The following is a 13,741-nucleotide window of genomic DNA, read 5'->3' as shown; positions in this document are numbered from 1 at the left end:
TTTTATTGAAATCTAGTGACTATTGAGAGGCCTGGATGGAGTGGATGCATCCAAAAGATAGTGTCTCGGGCCAGATTTGCAGAGGAATTTCTTTAGCCAGGTGGTGATAAATCTGTGGAATTCATTGCCATGAACAGCTGTGTCAGCCAAGTTATTTGGCATAGTGTGGAACAAACATGAGGAAATCTGCAGATGCTGGAAATTCAAACAACACACAAAATCTGGTGGAACACAGCAGACTAGGCAGCATCTATAAGGAGAAGCACTGCCGACGTTTCGGGCCAAGACCCTCTGTCAAGACGAAAATGCTGCCTGGCCTGCTGTGTTCCACCAGATTTTGTGTGTGTTGTTGGCATAGTGTGGAGATTGATTAATGAGGGCAAAGGTTATGGGGAGAAGGCTGAATAACAGGGTTGATGGGGAAAATAAACCAGCCCCAATCAAATAGCAAAGCAAACTTGACAGGCCAAATGGCTCAATTCTCCCCAAGTATCTTATGGCCAAAAAAGTTCACTTAAGATCCCTTACTCCTCACCCTAAAATTATGTCCTCTAGTTTTACTATCCTTTGATATTGGGAATAGTTTCTTGCAATCTCCCTTATCTACATTCCTGCAAAACCTGAAGTGTACAAAAGAGTATTCAATAGTGGCTTACTAAATCACACAAAGGAGAGTAAAAGGTAGGCTAAGCTGATAAGGACAGCATGTTTTCCTTTGTCAAACAAAGTTTTCATTCAGTTTTACTTTACCAATTTTGTTTCCAAGATTCTAAAAATGAATGAATTTCAACTGCACAGGCAAGATTTCATGACCCCTCTCACCCCAATCCCTACCTTTATTCCATCCGTGCTCAACCTATCATTAACTTTGGTTTTGCAGAAAGACTTGGAATCTTACCTGGTTAACAAAAAGGGTCGTAACAAATTTTCCTGGCTTAAAGATAGCAACAATTTTATTGATTAGGTCATCATAGGAAGTCTGGGCCAGGTTAGTCTCAAAACTAACATAGGAAAAGTCTGGTTCTGGGGTAATGTGAATTGTCCAGTAAGTTCCCTATTAAAAAGAAACAATGTCAATTACAAACTGTTTTTGAATATTTAATGGATTCTAAAATATGTTCCAATCATCAATATATTGAGATCACTAAATCTGATCTGGTATATACTTGCTGCAGAAGATGATACAACAGATTGTTTTGAGGTTTCAGTAAGTTGCCAAACCCAAACATTTCTTGCTTTACTTTTAGAATTCAAGCTTGAATCCTTCCTAGACATTTGACATTTCTTGTCATCCAAACAGCAAGGAAAAACAATCATGCATGGAATGATTTAAAATTTGTTACTATAACAAGAAATGTGTTGATTGCATTTCCAAGGGCATTAGCAGTCTTATCAAACAACTAGCAGAAACAACTAGGTGGAGAACTTAACATTTAAAAACTGAACATACCCCAGAATTGTGTTTGGCCACATTAAATGTAATTGCATTTTAAAAGAGTTACTAAGCTGTATTTACTGCTCAATGATTCTAGCCTTAAAATGCTAATTTCACAGGACTGGATTGTAATTCCTTCAAATGTCTCAAAACAATATGTATATTACCATTTAACAAAGGTTTGCTTTTCCAGTTTCTACCCAATATGCATATTTCAATATTTGCACATTTCATTAGATACCATGTTAAGAACTGTGTTCTTTAAAACCTGTGAGAATTGTTTGAAGGAGCTTGATAACACTAAGGACAGTTTCATTTCCGTAATATGCCCCAGAACTGACACTGAAGTGCACTCATATTGAATGAAAAGGAGCTCAATGGGCAGGTCTTATCAGGTTTAAGGGAAGGAGAGAGCTTTTAGAATAAACTACAAATCTTGCAAGATCTTCACTGGTTTTTGGCAGGTCAGCATAAACCCTTACCATGGACAGTCAGTTGATCTGCAATTCAGATATTACCTGTCAGCAATCACAATACAAATCAACCGCAGAAAGGAATAGGAGAAACATTACACTTAACCTCAATGTACAGCACACAAAAAATGCTGAAGGGAACTCAGCTGGTCCTAGCATTTTAAAAGAAAAACAGCTAATATTTTGGGCCAAAACCCTTCATCAGAACTGGAAAGAAAGTCAGAAATAAAGGGTGGGGGGGAAGGGAGAAGCACAAGCTGACAGGTAATAGGCGAATCCAAGTGACGGGGAGGGGGGGGAATGGGACGGTGGAAACAAGAGAAATTACGAGGTGACTGGAAGAGGAAAAGAACTGTTTTTGCTTCCTTTCAGCCTTCCTGCCATTTGACTAAATTTGTTTGAGGGCTGAGGTGATTGGCTAACTTATACTTCCTCATGGAGTACCTGCTTTTCAATGCAAGATGTCTGTATCACAATGGATATGAGCCCCCATTTTTTTTTACTTTTAGTGAATTTAGCTTTTTTGGGAAAATATCATGGCATTCTCATTCTTTAAGCTGTTAATCCTAAAGGCACAAAAAGGTACACCTTGGAAACAACTTGTCACCTCACACACCTGCCAATAAAATGGGTACACAACTGCACTGGTGACTGGGAATGCTGAAAGACAACAACGAAACCAGGTGTTTTTTGTTGGGGAGATGAGAGAGAAGAAAGGAAACAAGAGAATCAGACATTTTGTAACAGGGTACATACTTACATCCACTTTCATTCCATTCATTGAATAGCCACAAGGATCAAACAATGTGGCGTCAATCACTGAACCTGGTATCAGGTCACAAATTCCACTCATCTGGGGGGAAAAAGCCATATTTAAGATATTGTGCATTTTCTTAAAGTCTATACTATTTTACGTTACAAGTCAATTTAATACATACTTGAGTGACATCATTTACAGTAACACCATCTTTCATGAAGAACTGGTCCATGACAGCTGGATCAAGCTCGCTCATCAGAACCTCAAGTGTTTGATCCGGCTGTTTGATCCCACTATCCTCTGGCACGTCCAGAGTGTAAAGATACCTGAACCAAACAGATGACAATATATGTATTACATTTCACAAATGGTTATTACATTGTAAAATGAGTTTAGAGCATTCAATAATTACGCTGCTATTCAAACGTTTGTAAAAACCCAAAACTGGGGTTGGGTATTTACTAGAATTAAACTAAACTGAAGCTCTGAAGTACAGCAACGACTCAGCTATAGTTGGTTTTCACTCAGAACCAAGGAATTAAACTACTAACTGAAATAACCAAAGTGAAATTTAATTCTGTTCGTCTTGTCCTTCTGCTTGCTTTGATACGCATCAAAATTTAAATTTTATTTTTAAAACAAAATTGTGAAAGATATTAATTTTAGCATTTAAACTAAATCATATGCCCATACATTCAATTCAGAAAAATCAATATAATAAAACAGCTTACCAGCAATCAGAATTCATACGTCCCATGCAATAGGCTGCCCCATCTGGTAATAAAGAGCCATTAGAGAGGGTACTTTTGTAAAATATTTTTATTTAAAAAAGCAAAATTTACTACAGCTAGATCCAAAATTCTACACGAGTAATATGTGATTACTGTTTAATTTCTGATGACCATTGTGGAGAATTGAACAGATTAGTCATGCCAAAAACCAAAGGTTATTTTTCTATTTAGTTACCTACCGTACTGAGAGTAAGAACAAACCAGATTGGGGTAGCCGTGAGTTTAAAATCTTGAAGGAAAGCTAGGGATGGAAATATCTTCCATGAAATAGAATTGAGGGGCTAAAATCAATGAGCTGAAACCATTCCCCTCCCTCAGGGAAGCCTGTGAGTACTTCCAGCACTTGCTGTTTAACTTCAGTTCAGAAACCTGACATCAAGCAATCAGCCCTCAAAATACAAACAGTTCATGGCTCTCTACAGAGGCAAGGCAATGGCACAAATCAACGTACAACACGTTGGAGGAACTCAATAGGTCAGGCAGCATCTGTGGAAACGAGCAGTCAATGTTTTGGGCTGAGACCCTTAGTCAGGACGGAAGGAGGGTCAGGGCCCTATAAAGGTGGGGGGGGGGGGGGGAAGGTGCCAGGTGAAATGGCACAATGGCACAAAATAAGCTATAGTGAGAAACCATATAAAGATAAAGCAAATACAGTTTGGCACAGATACCTTCATTTTGATTTTAAATTCCCTTCTTGCTAGAAGGGCCAAATATAAATTTCCAGTACACAACTTAATTATTTCCCTTTTCAGCACCCAGCAACCAAGCAGATCAACGGTTTGTGAATCACTGGTAACAACAGTGGCTGCTTAAAACTGGAAGAAATACATGATATTAAGCACTGTTCTCTTCACATACAAAAACTGGTGCTGCCACCTAGCCTGGCTTCATTAATTCTGTCACATCGTTGTGTACATGTGATCTGTAACAATTCATTAAGAAATTCAATTATTCTCACATCCATGATTTCTTGATCACTTCAATCATTGGAATCCAATAGCCCTTTTCTCAAGTGCAAAGTACAGTGGCATGCAAAAGTTTGGGCACCCTTGGTCAAAACTTCTGTTACTGTGAAAAGCTAAGCGAATAAAAGATGACCTGATTTCCAAAAGGCATAAGGTTAAAGATGACACATTTTTTAAAATATTTTAAGCAAGATTACCTCTTTATTCTGGCTTTTACAGTTTCAAAATAACAAAAAAGGAAAAGGGCCCAAAGCAAAAGTTTGGGCACTCTGCATGGTCAGTACTTAGTAACACCCCCTTTGGCAAGTATCACAGCTTGTAAACACTTTCTGTAGCCAGCTAAGAGTCTATCAATTCTTGTTTGGGGGATTTTTGCCCATTCTTTCTTGTAAAAGGCTTCTAGTTCTGTGAGATTCTTGGGCCGTCTTGCATGCACTGCTCTTGAGGTCTATCCACAGATTTTCGACGGTGTTTGGGTCGCGGGACTGTGAGGGCCATGGCAAAAGCTTCAGCTTGTGCCTCTAGAGGTAGTCCATTGTGGATTTTTACGTGTGTTTAGCATCATTATCCTGTTGTAGAAGCCATCCTCTTTTCATCTTCAGCTTTTTCACAGACAGTGTGATGTTTGCTTCCAGAATTTGCTGGTATTTAATTGAATTCAATCTTCCCTCTACCAGTGAAATGCTCCCTGTGCCACTGGCCACAACACAAGCCCAAAGCATGATCAATCCACCCCCATGCCTAACAGTTGGAGGTGTTCTTTTCATGAAATTCTGCACCGTTTTTCCTCCAAACATACCTTTGCTCATTGTGGCCAAAAAGTTCTATTTTAACTTCATCAGTCCACAGGACTTGCTTCCAAAATGCATCAGGCTTGTTTGGTTGTTCCTTTGCAAATTTCTGACGCTGAATTTTGTGGTGAAGATGCAGGAAATGTTTTCTTCTAATGACTCTTCCATGAAGGTCATATTTGTGCAGGTGTCGCTGCACAGTAGAATAGTGCATCACCACTCCAGTCTGCTAAATCTTCCTGAAGGTCTTTTGCAGTCAAACAGGGGTTTTGATCTGTCTTTCTAGCAATCCTATGAGCAGTTCTTTTGGGAAGTTTTCTTGAGTCTTCCAGACCTCAACCTGACCTCCACCGTTCCCATTAACTGCCATTTCTTAATTACATTACGAACTGAGGAAATGGCCATCTGAAAATGTTTTGCTACCTTCTTATAGCCTTCTCCTGCTTTTGTGGGCATCATTTATTTTAATTTTCAGAGTGCTAGGCAGCTGCTTAGAGGAGCCCATGGCTGCTGATTGTTGGGACAAGGTTTGAGGAGTCAGGGTATTTATAAAGCTTTGAAATTTGCATCACCTGGCCTTTCCCAACGATGACTGTGAACAAGCCATAGCCCTAACAAGCTAATTAAGGTCTGAGACCTTGGTAAAAGTTATCCGAGAGCTCAAATCTCTTGCGGTGCCCAAACTCTTGCATGGTGCTCCTTTCCTTTTTTCCCCCCACTCTAAAATTGTACAAAAAAAAACACTATTTAACTTTATGACTGGAGATCAGTTCATTTTCCACTCACTTAACTATTCACAGTAACAGAAATTTTGACTAGGGGTGCCCAAACTTTTGCATGTCACTGTATATGATTACCAAGAACCATTTAGGCTTTAAATTGTGAAACTTGCACTTCAGCTGATCTGGACTTACTTGGAAAAACCATATCTAGAAATTCCACTTCCTCCTGAAAGTTCCTATGTGGGTATTCCTGATGTGCTGGCTTCACGAAGTTTTTACGGGAATAGAAGAAATCCTGCATTAAAAAATATACAAACTTTACATTAAATGGGGGGAAAAATGCATTAAAGTTACTAATCAAGGTCCAACTCTTCTAGCATATCATTTGTTTGCTTTAATACTGAAGAAATCAACTCATCGTTCTAGACTGTATCAGAACCCAGAAATTGGGAGAAGGCTAATGAGGGGAAAAAACAGATCAGCTACAATTGAACGGCGGAGCAGACTTGATGGGCCAAACAGCCTAATTCTGCTCTTAAATCCACCCAGTTATATCACTGAATGAACAGTAGACTTTACATCCATAAAGCTTTTCCAAATATGAAATGAACCAAAATTTTGCTAGTCAACATTACAGAAATAAAAATGCAGATAAGAGTAGTCACAATTATCGAACTGTTGAAAAATTCTTCATAGGTTTCGCTTCCTTGAGACAAACCCCATATATCACCCCATCTGGCTGGTCTTGAGATAATATTGTCCTAACTGCCTTTTGAAGTAATCCTCCAAGGTGAACTAAGGTTTATCAAACAACTAGCTAGGGATGGGGAAAAAGGTTGACTTTTTATATAAACACCTGATTCAAGATTTAAAACTCTTTCGTATAAAAATCTATAAACTATTTTCACCTGTTACAAAATAAAATTATTTCAGCTTTTAAATTTGTACCAGCTAATTACATTGCAGTCATCACATCTTCAGATCCTGCTTTGAAGGGTACCTTGGATAAATTTAGCACAGAACATGTATCCCTTAAATCTGCTTGTAATTGAAGATTTCAAGGCGGCAAATTAATAATACATACCTATTTAAATTGAAAATGGTCTGCCTTTTGAGAATTTACCAATGTCAGCAGTATTTCAAACAGATCCTGGTTACTGTCAGGATCTTACAAAATAGATTACCAAGCCTTTTTGCTATACTGTACTACAGACATGGTCTCCCCCCCACCCGATTCTTCATTTACCGTTCTTCACTTGTATTCTGAACACTTACCAACCAGTGCCCATCCCTGGACCAAAGGTGGGGGTTGGAGGCAATCTGAAAATGCAAGCTCAATGTAGCATGCAAGTATCAGGATATAAACAATTCTGAATGTGAAACATTTCAGCATATTTCACATTCAGATTCTAATTTTAAAACTAATCAAACTTTGATTTGATTGTTAAATCTAGCATGGATACAAAGCCTACATACAAAGTTTGAAGTTACCTGAATGGAATCAAAGCCGCAGTACTCACGAGCAAGATCCAAAAGGGGCACCAGTGCTTGCAGTAAGAGGGTGGTACCACATGTCTTCAAAATGAAACGTCTCTTGGAGACAAACATGCTACTCTCACTGTAAAACAAAGCTCAATATTACCCCACTTTCAAAAATGGCAGTTATTCTTTAAAAAAAAAGTTTAGAATTTACAATTTATACTACAAACTCCTATGCAAATCAGAATTTGTGGTGGATACCAACATACATTGTATTAAAGGAAGATACTCAACTGATCATTGTTTTTCTATTTCCTGTAAGAGCCAAGAATAAGTTATGCTCATAAACTAAATTTGTTAGTATTAATAACATACAATCAGCTTGATTAATCAAGAACCTGTCAATCTCTGCTCAAGTACACCCAATAATTTGACCTCCACAGCTCTGTGGCAACAAATTCCAAATTCACCACTCTCTGGCTAAAGGAACTGCTCCTTATTCTGAGACTGCTCCCTCAGAACAACTCTCCTACAAGATTCAAATCAAATGGCACTGCAAATAATTACTTTAATTAGTCCTGACTGCAATTAATTGTACATCTGAATCAAGATTCAAACTTCTATTTTTGAATACAAAAATTAGAAACAGTTGTACATGTTAGAGATGAAAACAGCTTTAGTGTTAACTTGGCAAGCAAAAATAAATGGGAGGATTTAAGGTGGATTGTTTAAGATCACACATGCTATACTTTCCTAGTGAAGGTTAAGAAAAATTAGTTGTCTAGATGACAAAAAAGCGGGAGTCAGCGGGAGACGCTCATGGAGTGAGTACTGTTTTAGATTCGCTCCATAACCTTTACTTTTTTTAACCTTTGATCACCCTTATCCAACTTAGTTTTACCTACACCAAAAGATTCTTGCTATTTTCTTGGGCTTATCGTTAAGAGTTTATTGTGAATTTTTGAAGATATGCAAACAGAAATGGCTTTAGATCTAAAGGACGAGAACCGGGGCGCAACCCGAACGGTAATGGAAAGAAGCAAGCTCATCCGCAACGCACTGAATTAACTTATGAATTGTTATTGGAGGTTTTGGATAAAAAATTCGATGAATTACAACAAGTTTTTAAACAAGATATAAAGGCTTTTCAAGATTATATGGTTAAGACGGATTCAGTAATTAACCAGCAGCAAGTTCTTATCGCGTCTCTGCAAGAAGCAGCTCGGGAACGAGATTTGACAATTGAAAAATTGCAACAGGATTTAATTTCGACCATTAAATTGGTGGAAACACTTAAAGCCAAGAGTGTCGACTTTGAGAATCGGTCCAGAAGACAGAACCTATGTATACTTGGTCTCCCAGACGGCATAGAAAAAGACCATCCTTCGAAATATTTTGCTCAACTTTTAAAAGATGCGTTCCCGTCGGTTTTCCCAGAGAACCCCCCCGTTACTTGATCGAGCACATAGAATTTGGCGTCGTTCATCGAGTGCTCCAGCTAAACCCTCGGTTGTAATTGTCCGGTTTCACTATGTACACGACAAAGAACAACTTATTCGTGTGGCTCGGCGGGTTGGAATGGTTAAATTTCAAGATTACCACTTCTGTTTGGTTGAAGATTTTAGTCCTGAAGTTATGAAGAAAAGGCTTCTTTTTAAACCTCTGATGTCTGAATGTTATGAGAAAAATCTAAAACCTGCGCTCTTATACCCTGCGAAGCTTAGAATCTCTCCGTCGAATGCTCCACGCCAGGTTTTCCTTTCTACATCTGAAGCGAGAAAGTATCTGGAGGAGAACTTCCCTACTGCCATAGACACTAATCTCTAATAAATGAGTGATTCTGATCGTGTAAGATGGTTTTCGATTCCTCAAACCAGAGTTAGTCTCTGGTTATTGGTGTAGGTTTATCCTATACTTTATATTTAAGTTAAAGTGTGTTTTTGTTATATTAAGCGCTCTGTTTTATACACTTCAACCATTATACTATATTTTTGACTATTATTTTTGTTCCCTCGAAGGTATATTTTTAACCTTTCGAAGGGAAATTCTTTTTTATTAAGATGGTGGTTTTTTGGAAAAATATTCTTGGTTTTGTTTAAGATGGCGTTATTTTTTCTTTTCTAGTCTTCTTCCTATAATGCATCGCTTATCATAGTTTAAATATTTCTTGATTTGTTTGGGTTATAACCCGATTTATAAGCTTTTAGTGATTATATTCTTTTTTTTACAACTAAGTATATTAAGAAGCATGGTTTTTAGTATAGTGATTATAATTTTTAAAGTTGGGGTGGTTTTGTTTATATATATCCTTTATATACAGAGTGGTCTTCCGCTGATATGGGGGTAGAATTAGTCTCATTTTTTCCTTTTTCTAGCCATATTTTGGCTTTTTTTCTTTTTCTTGTGGGGGTGGGGGTTGGTCTGTTTTCTAATTTTATTTTTCTTTTACCAGTTTGTTTTAGTTTTTTCATTTGGGCTATTTTTGAACTACAAATATGTCTACGATGTCGTCACTTCCGGGTCCGCTCTTTATTTTTGTTCCTCTTCCGGGTGCATGAGTTTATAATTTGGTTAACCCTTTCTATACCAAAGGGTTGACTTTAGAAGCATGGCTCAGACCATTAATTTTGTGTCTTGGAATACTAATGGTTTAAACCATCCGATTAAACGAAAGAAGATTTTCAAAGTATTCCAAAGACTTAATGCTCATATTATTTTTGTACAAGAAACTCATGTGAGGAAGGAGGACAAATATCACTTTTTTAGGTCTTGGCGGGGTCAACAGTATCATTCGAATTCGAATGCCAAAGTTAAGGGAGTTTCAATTTTTATTGACTCCTCTATTGCATTTGTTCAACATGATATCCTTTCGGATCCGAACGGTAGATTTTTGTTAATTACGGGTTTACTTTGTAATAAAAAGGTTGCTAAGGTTAATGTTTATGCTCCAAATGTGGATTGTCCTGATTTTTTTTAAGTCCTTATTTACTTCTTTACCTAATCTAAATGAATATAAGTTAATAATGGGTGGTGACTTTAATTGTTGTTTAAATCCTTTGATGGACAAATCTATATCTATTCAGACTTTACCCAATAAGTCGGCCACTTGTATTAACTCCTTTTTGACTGATAATGGAGTTTTTGATGTTTAGAGATTTCGGCATCCTAACGACAAAGAGTTTTCTTTTTTCTCACATGTTTATCATTCCTATTCGAGAATTGATTATTTTTTTATCGACTCTTGTTTTATTCCATTGGTAATTGGTTGTAATTATGATATAGCTATCTCTGACCATGCTCCATTAAAACTTTCTATTAAATTTATGGATACAGCTTCTAATGTTAGACAATGGCGATTTGACTCTACCTTATTGCAAGATATTAAATTTATGAAGGAGCAGATCGATTTCTTCTTTTCAACTAATTCCACGGATGATATTTCTTGCGGAACACTTTGGGACACTTTTAAAGCGTATATACGTGGACAGATTATCTCTTACTCTGTTGGTCTGAGAAAACGCATTAAGAAGGAAACTCTTTTATTGGTTGATAAAATTAAAGAGATTGACAAGAAATATTCGATCACTCCTAGTAAGGAGCTTTACAAACAAAGGGTTGAACTTCAAATGGAACATAGTTTATTACTTACATATCCGATTGAAAATCAATTAATGAAAACCAGATCTGATTTTTATATACATAGTGATAAATCGGGTAAACTGTTAGCTAGTCAGTTGAAGAATGTTTTGGTTAAAGGTCAAATCACTAAGATTCGTCAGCAGAATGGGGATTTGACAGTTAACCATGATGAGATAAATAAGTCATTTCAAGACTTTTATACCTCCCTGTATCAATCTGAATTCCCTCAGGATCATAATACCATGTGTGATTTTCTTGGAAAATTGAATTTTCCAAAATTATCCGATGATCTTTCAATATTAGATACTCCGATTACAGATGCAGAAATTAAAGGGGTTATTTCCTCAATGAATTCTGGGAAAGCACCAGGTCCAGATGGGTATACAGTAGAATTTTTAAAATGTTTTTCCGCTACTCTTTCTCCTTGGTTATGCAGGGCTTTTGAAGAAGCAATTAGATTGGGGAATTTGCCACAATCTTTTTATAGAGCTTCCATTTCTTTAATACTGAAGAAAGATAAAGACTCTACTGACTGTGCATCCTATAGACCAATATCTTTATTGAATGTGGACTCCAAGATCTTTTCCAAGTTACTGGCTTCCAGGCTGGAGAAGATATTACCCCAAATTATTTCGGAAGATCAAACCAGTTTTATTAAAAATCGCTATTCTTTTTTCAATGTTAGGAGATTACTGAATATTGTTTATACTCCTTCACATAGCACTTCAGACTGTTATTTCATTAGATGCGGAGAAAGCATTTGATAGAGTTGAATGGCCTTACTTATTTTATGTGTTGGAGAAGTTTAATTTTAGTCCGACATTCATTTCTTGGATTAAACTGATTTATCACACTCCAGTAGCCTTGGTATTTACTAATAATCAAAGATCTCCCTTTTTTCGTTTATTTCGGGGCACTAGACAAGGTTGTCCTCTTAGCCCATTACTATTTAACATTGCTTTAGAACCTTTGGCAATTGCCATCAGAGAATCACAGGATATTTTGGGTATTAATCGTGGGACAGATATTCATAAGGTATCTTTGTATGCAGATGATTTATTATTATTCATTTCTAACCCTGAGAAATCTATTCCAGCAATTCTATCATTGTTGTCTCAATTTAGTGAGTTTTCTGGGTATAAGTTAAATCTTAGTAAGAGTGAATTGTTTCCTTTGAATAGACAGGTCCCAAGTTATGGAAATTTACCTTTTAAATTAGTTAATACTCTTTTATTTACTTAGGGATTAAAATCACAAAAAACCATAAAGAATTATTTAGGTTTAATTTTTTTTACCCTTAATTGATCAGATTAAAGGCTTGCTTACTAAGTGGTCACCATTATCTTTATCTCTGATAGGTAAAATAACCATCTTAATAGCATTAATCCTACCTAAGTTTTTATATATTTTTCAAGTGGTACCAATTTTTATTCCGAAATCTTTTTTTACTAATGTTGATTCAAAAATTTCCTCATATATATGGCAGAATAAAAATCCCAGGTTAGGTAAAATATACTTACAGAAGACAAAGAAGGAAGGTAGGTTGGCATTACCTAACTTCAGATTTTATTATTGGGCAGTTAATATTAGATATTTGTTATGTTGGTTGAAAGACTGGGATGGTTCTTTTGGCCCTCATTGGGTGAGTTTGGAAATTAAATCAGTACCAGGTTATGCTCTGGGTTCTATTTTAGGGTCTTCTCTCCCTTTTGCTCTTTCTAAATTGCCGAAACGAATTGACAACCCGATAGTTAAATATACCTTACGTATATGGTTTCAATTTCGGAAATTTTTCGGGTTGACTCAATTCGTTTTAAATATTCCTATTTTTATTTTTTTAAAAAACTTTTTTTATTGTTTTCAAATAGTTACAGAATAAATGTATGAAAAAAAAGTGTTACCCAGCCCCCCTCCCCCCTAACATCCCTATTAAAAAAAAAAGAAAGAAAAAAAAAAGGGAATGCCTGGATGTTGGAAGATCCCCACATGCCCCACGGAGTTCTCATTTTTTTTTAATATATGTTAAAATTCTTTTTCTTTTTACTGGCCCATTAAGATTAAAACTTAAAAAATTTAGTAGATTAGTCATTATTTTTTTATTATTATATTACTCCAATCTATAATAATACCTAATCTTGCCACTTTCGTGGTATCCTGGGAAATCTTTATAAAAATCTCCATGTTGCTATGTGTGTCCCCACCAATCATCCAGGTAAAAAGATAGAAAAAAATTAAAATATAAAGAAAAAAAACCAAAATACCCCCCTACTAATGTTGTGGAAAAAAAACACAACATTACCCCCCTCTGCTGTACGGGTCATGGCAACCGCCATGATTACACACGTGAATCCCGCAGTAACCGATCCACAGCCTCCCAGCCCCCCCGCAACATAAAAACGTATATGTATAAGAAGAGAAAAAAAAATACTATTCTCATTTAGTATTTCTAAAATTTTGCTTTTCTCTTCTATAATATCCATAAATGTCCATCACTTCTGTTCCTTGGGTCTATCTTCATCTTTAATCCATTACGTTTGGAAGCCTCTGTGTAATTAGCGAATAGATGGAAGTTCTTGTACAAACTCCTCCGCTTTTCGATAATCGGAAAAAAAAATTTTTCCCTCCTCCAAAAAAATTATCAGTGTTGCTGGATGACACATTGTAAATTTATAACCCTTTTCCCATAAGG

General features: G+C 36.5%; 1 protein-coding gene across 1 annotated transcript in view; it reads right to left on the bottom strand.

The window, feature by feature from the left end:
• amd1 (adenosylmethionine decarboxylase 1) overlaps nt 1–13,741 on the bottom strand; it is a 47,008-nt gene that overhangs the window by 3,341 nt on the left and 29,926 nt on the right. Inside the window, exons 3-8 of the mRNA XM_073055910.1 lie at nt 7,426–7,552; nt 6,127–6,229; nt 3,397–3,439; nt 2,847–2,991; nt 2,669–2,761; nt 899–1,054 (exon numbers count right to left, since the gene is read on the bottom strand). Of these exons, the coding sequence (XP_072912011.1) occupies nt 899–1,054; nt 2,669–2,761; nt 2,847–2,991; nt 3,397–3,439; nt 6,127–6,229; nt 7,426–7,552 (667 nt within the window). The remainder of the gene's footprint in view (nt 1–898; nt 1,055–2,668; nt 2,762–2,846; nt 2,992–3,396; nt 3,440–6,126; nt 6,230–7,425; nt 7,553–13,741) is intronic.

The sequence above is a fragment of the Hemitrygon akajei genome, chromosome 9 (genome assembly GCF_048418815.1).
Source record: "Hemitrygon akajei chromosome 9, sHemAka1.3, whole genome shotgun sequence".
Taxonomy (NCBI): Eukaryota; Metazoa; Chordata; class Chondrichthyes; order Myliobatiformes; family Dasyatidae; genus Hemitrygon; species Hemitrygon akajei.
Note: the sequence above shows the minus strand (reverse complement) of the source record. Positions and strands in the feature narration are given on the sequence as shown.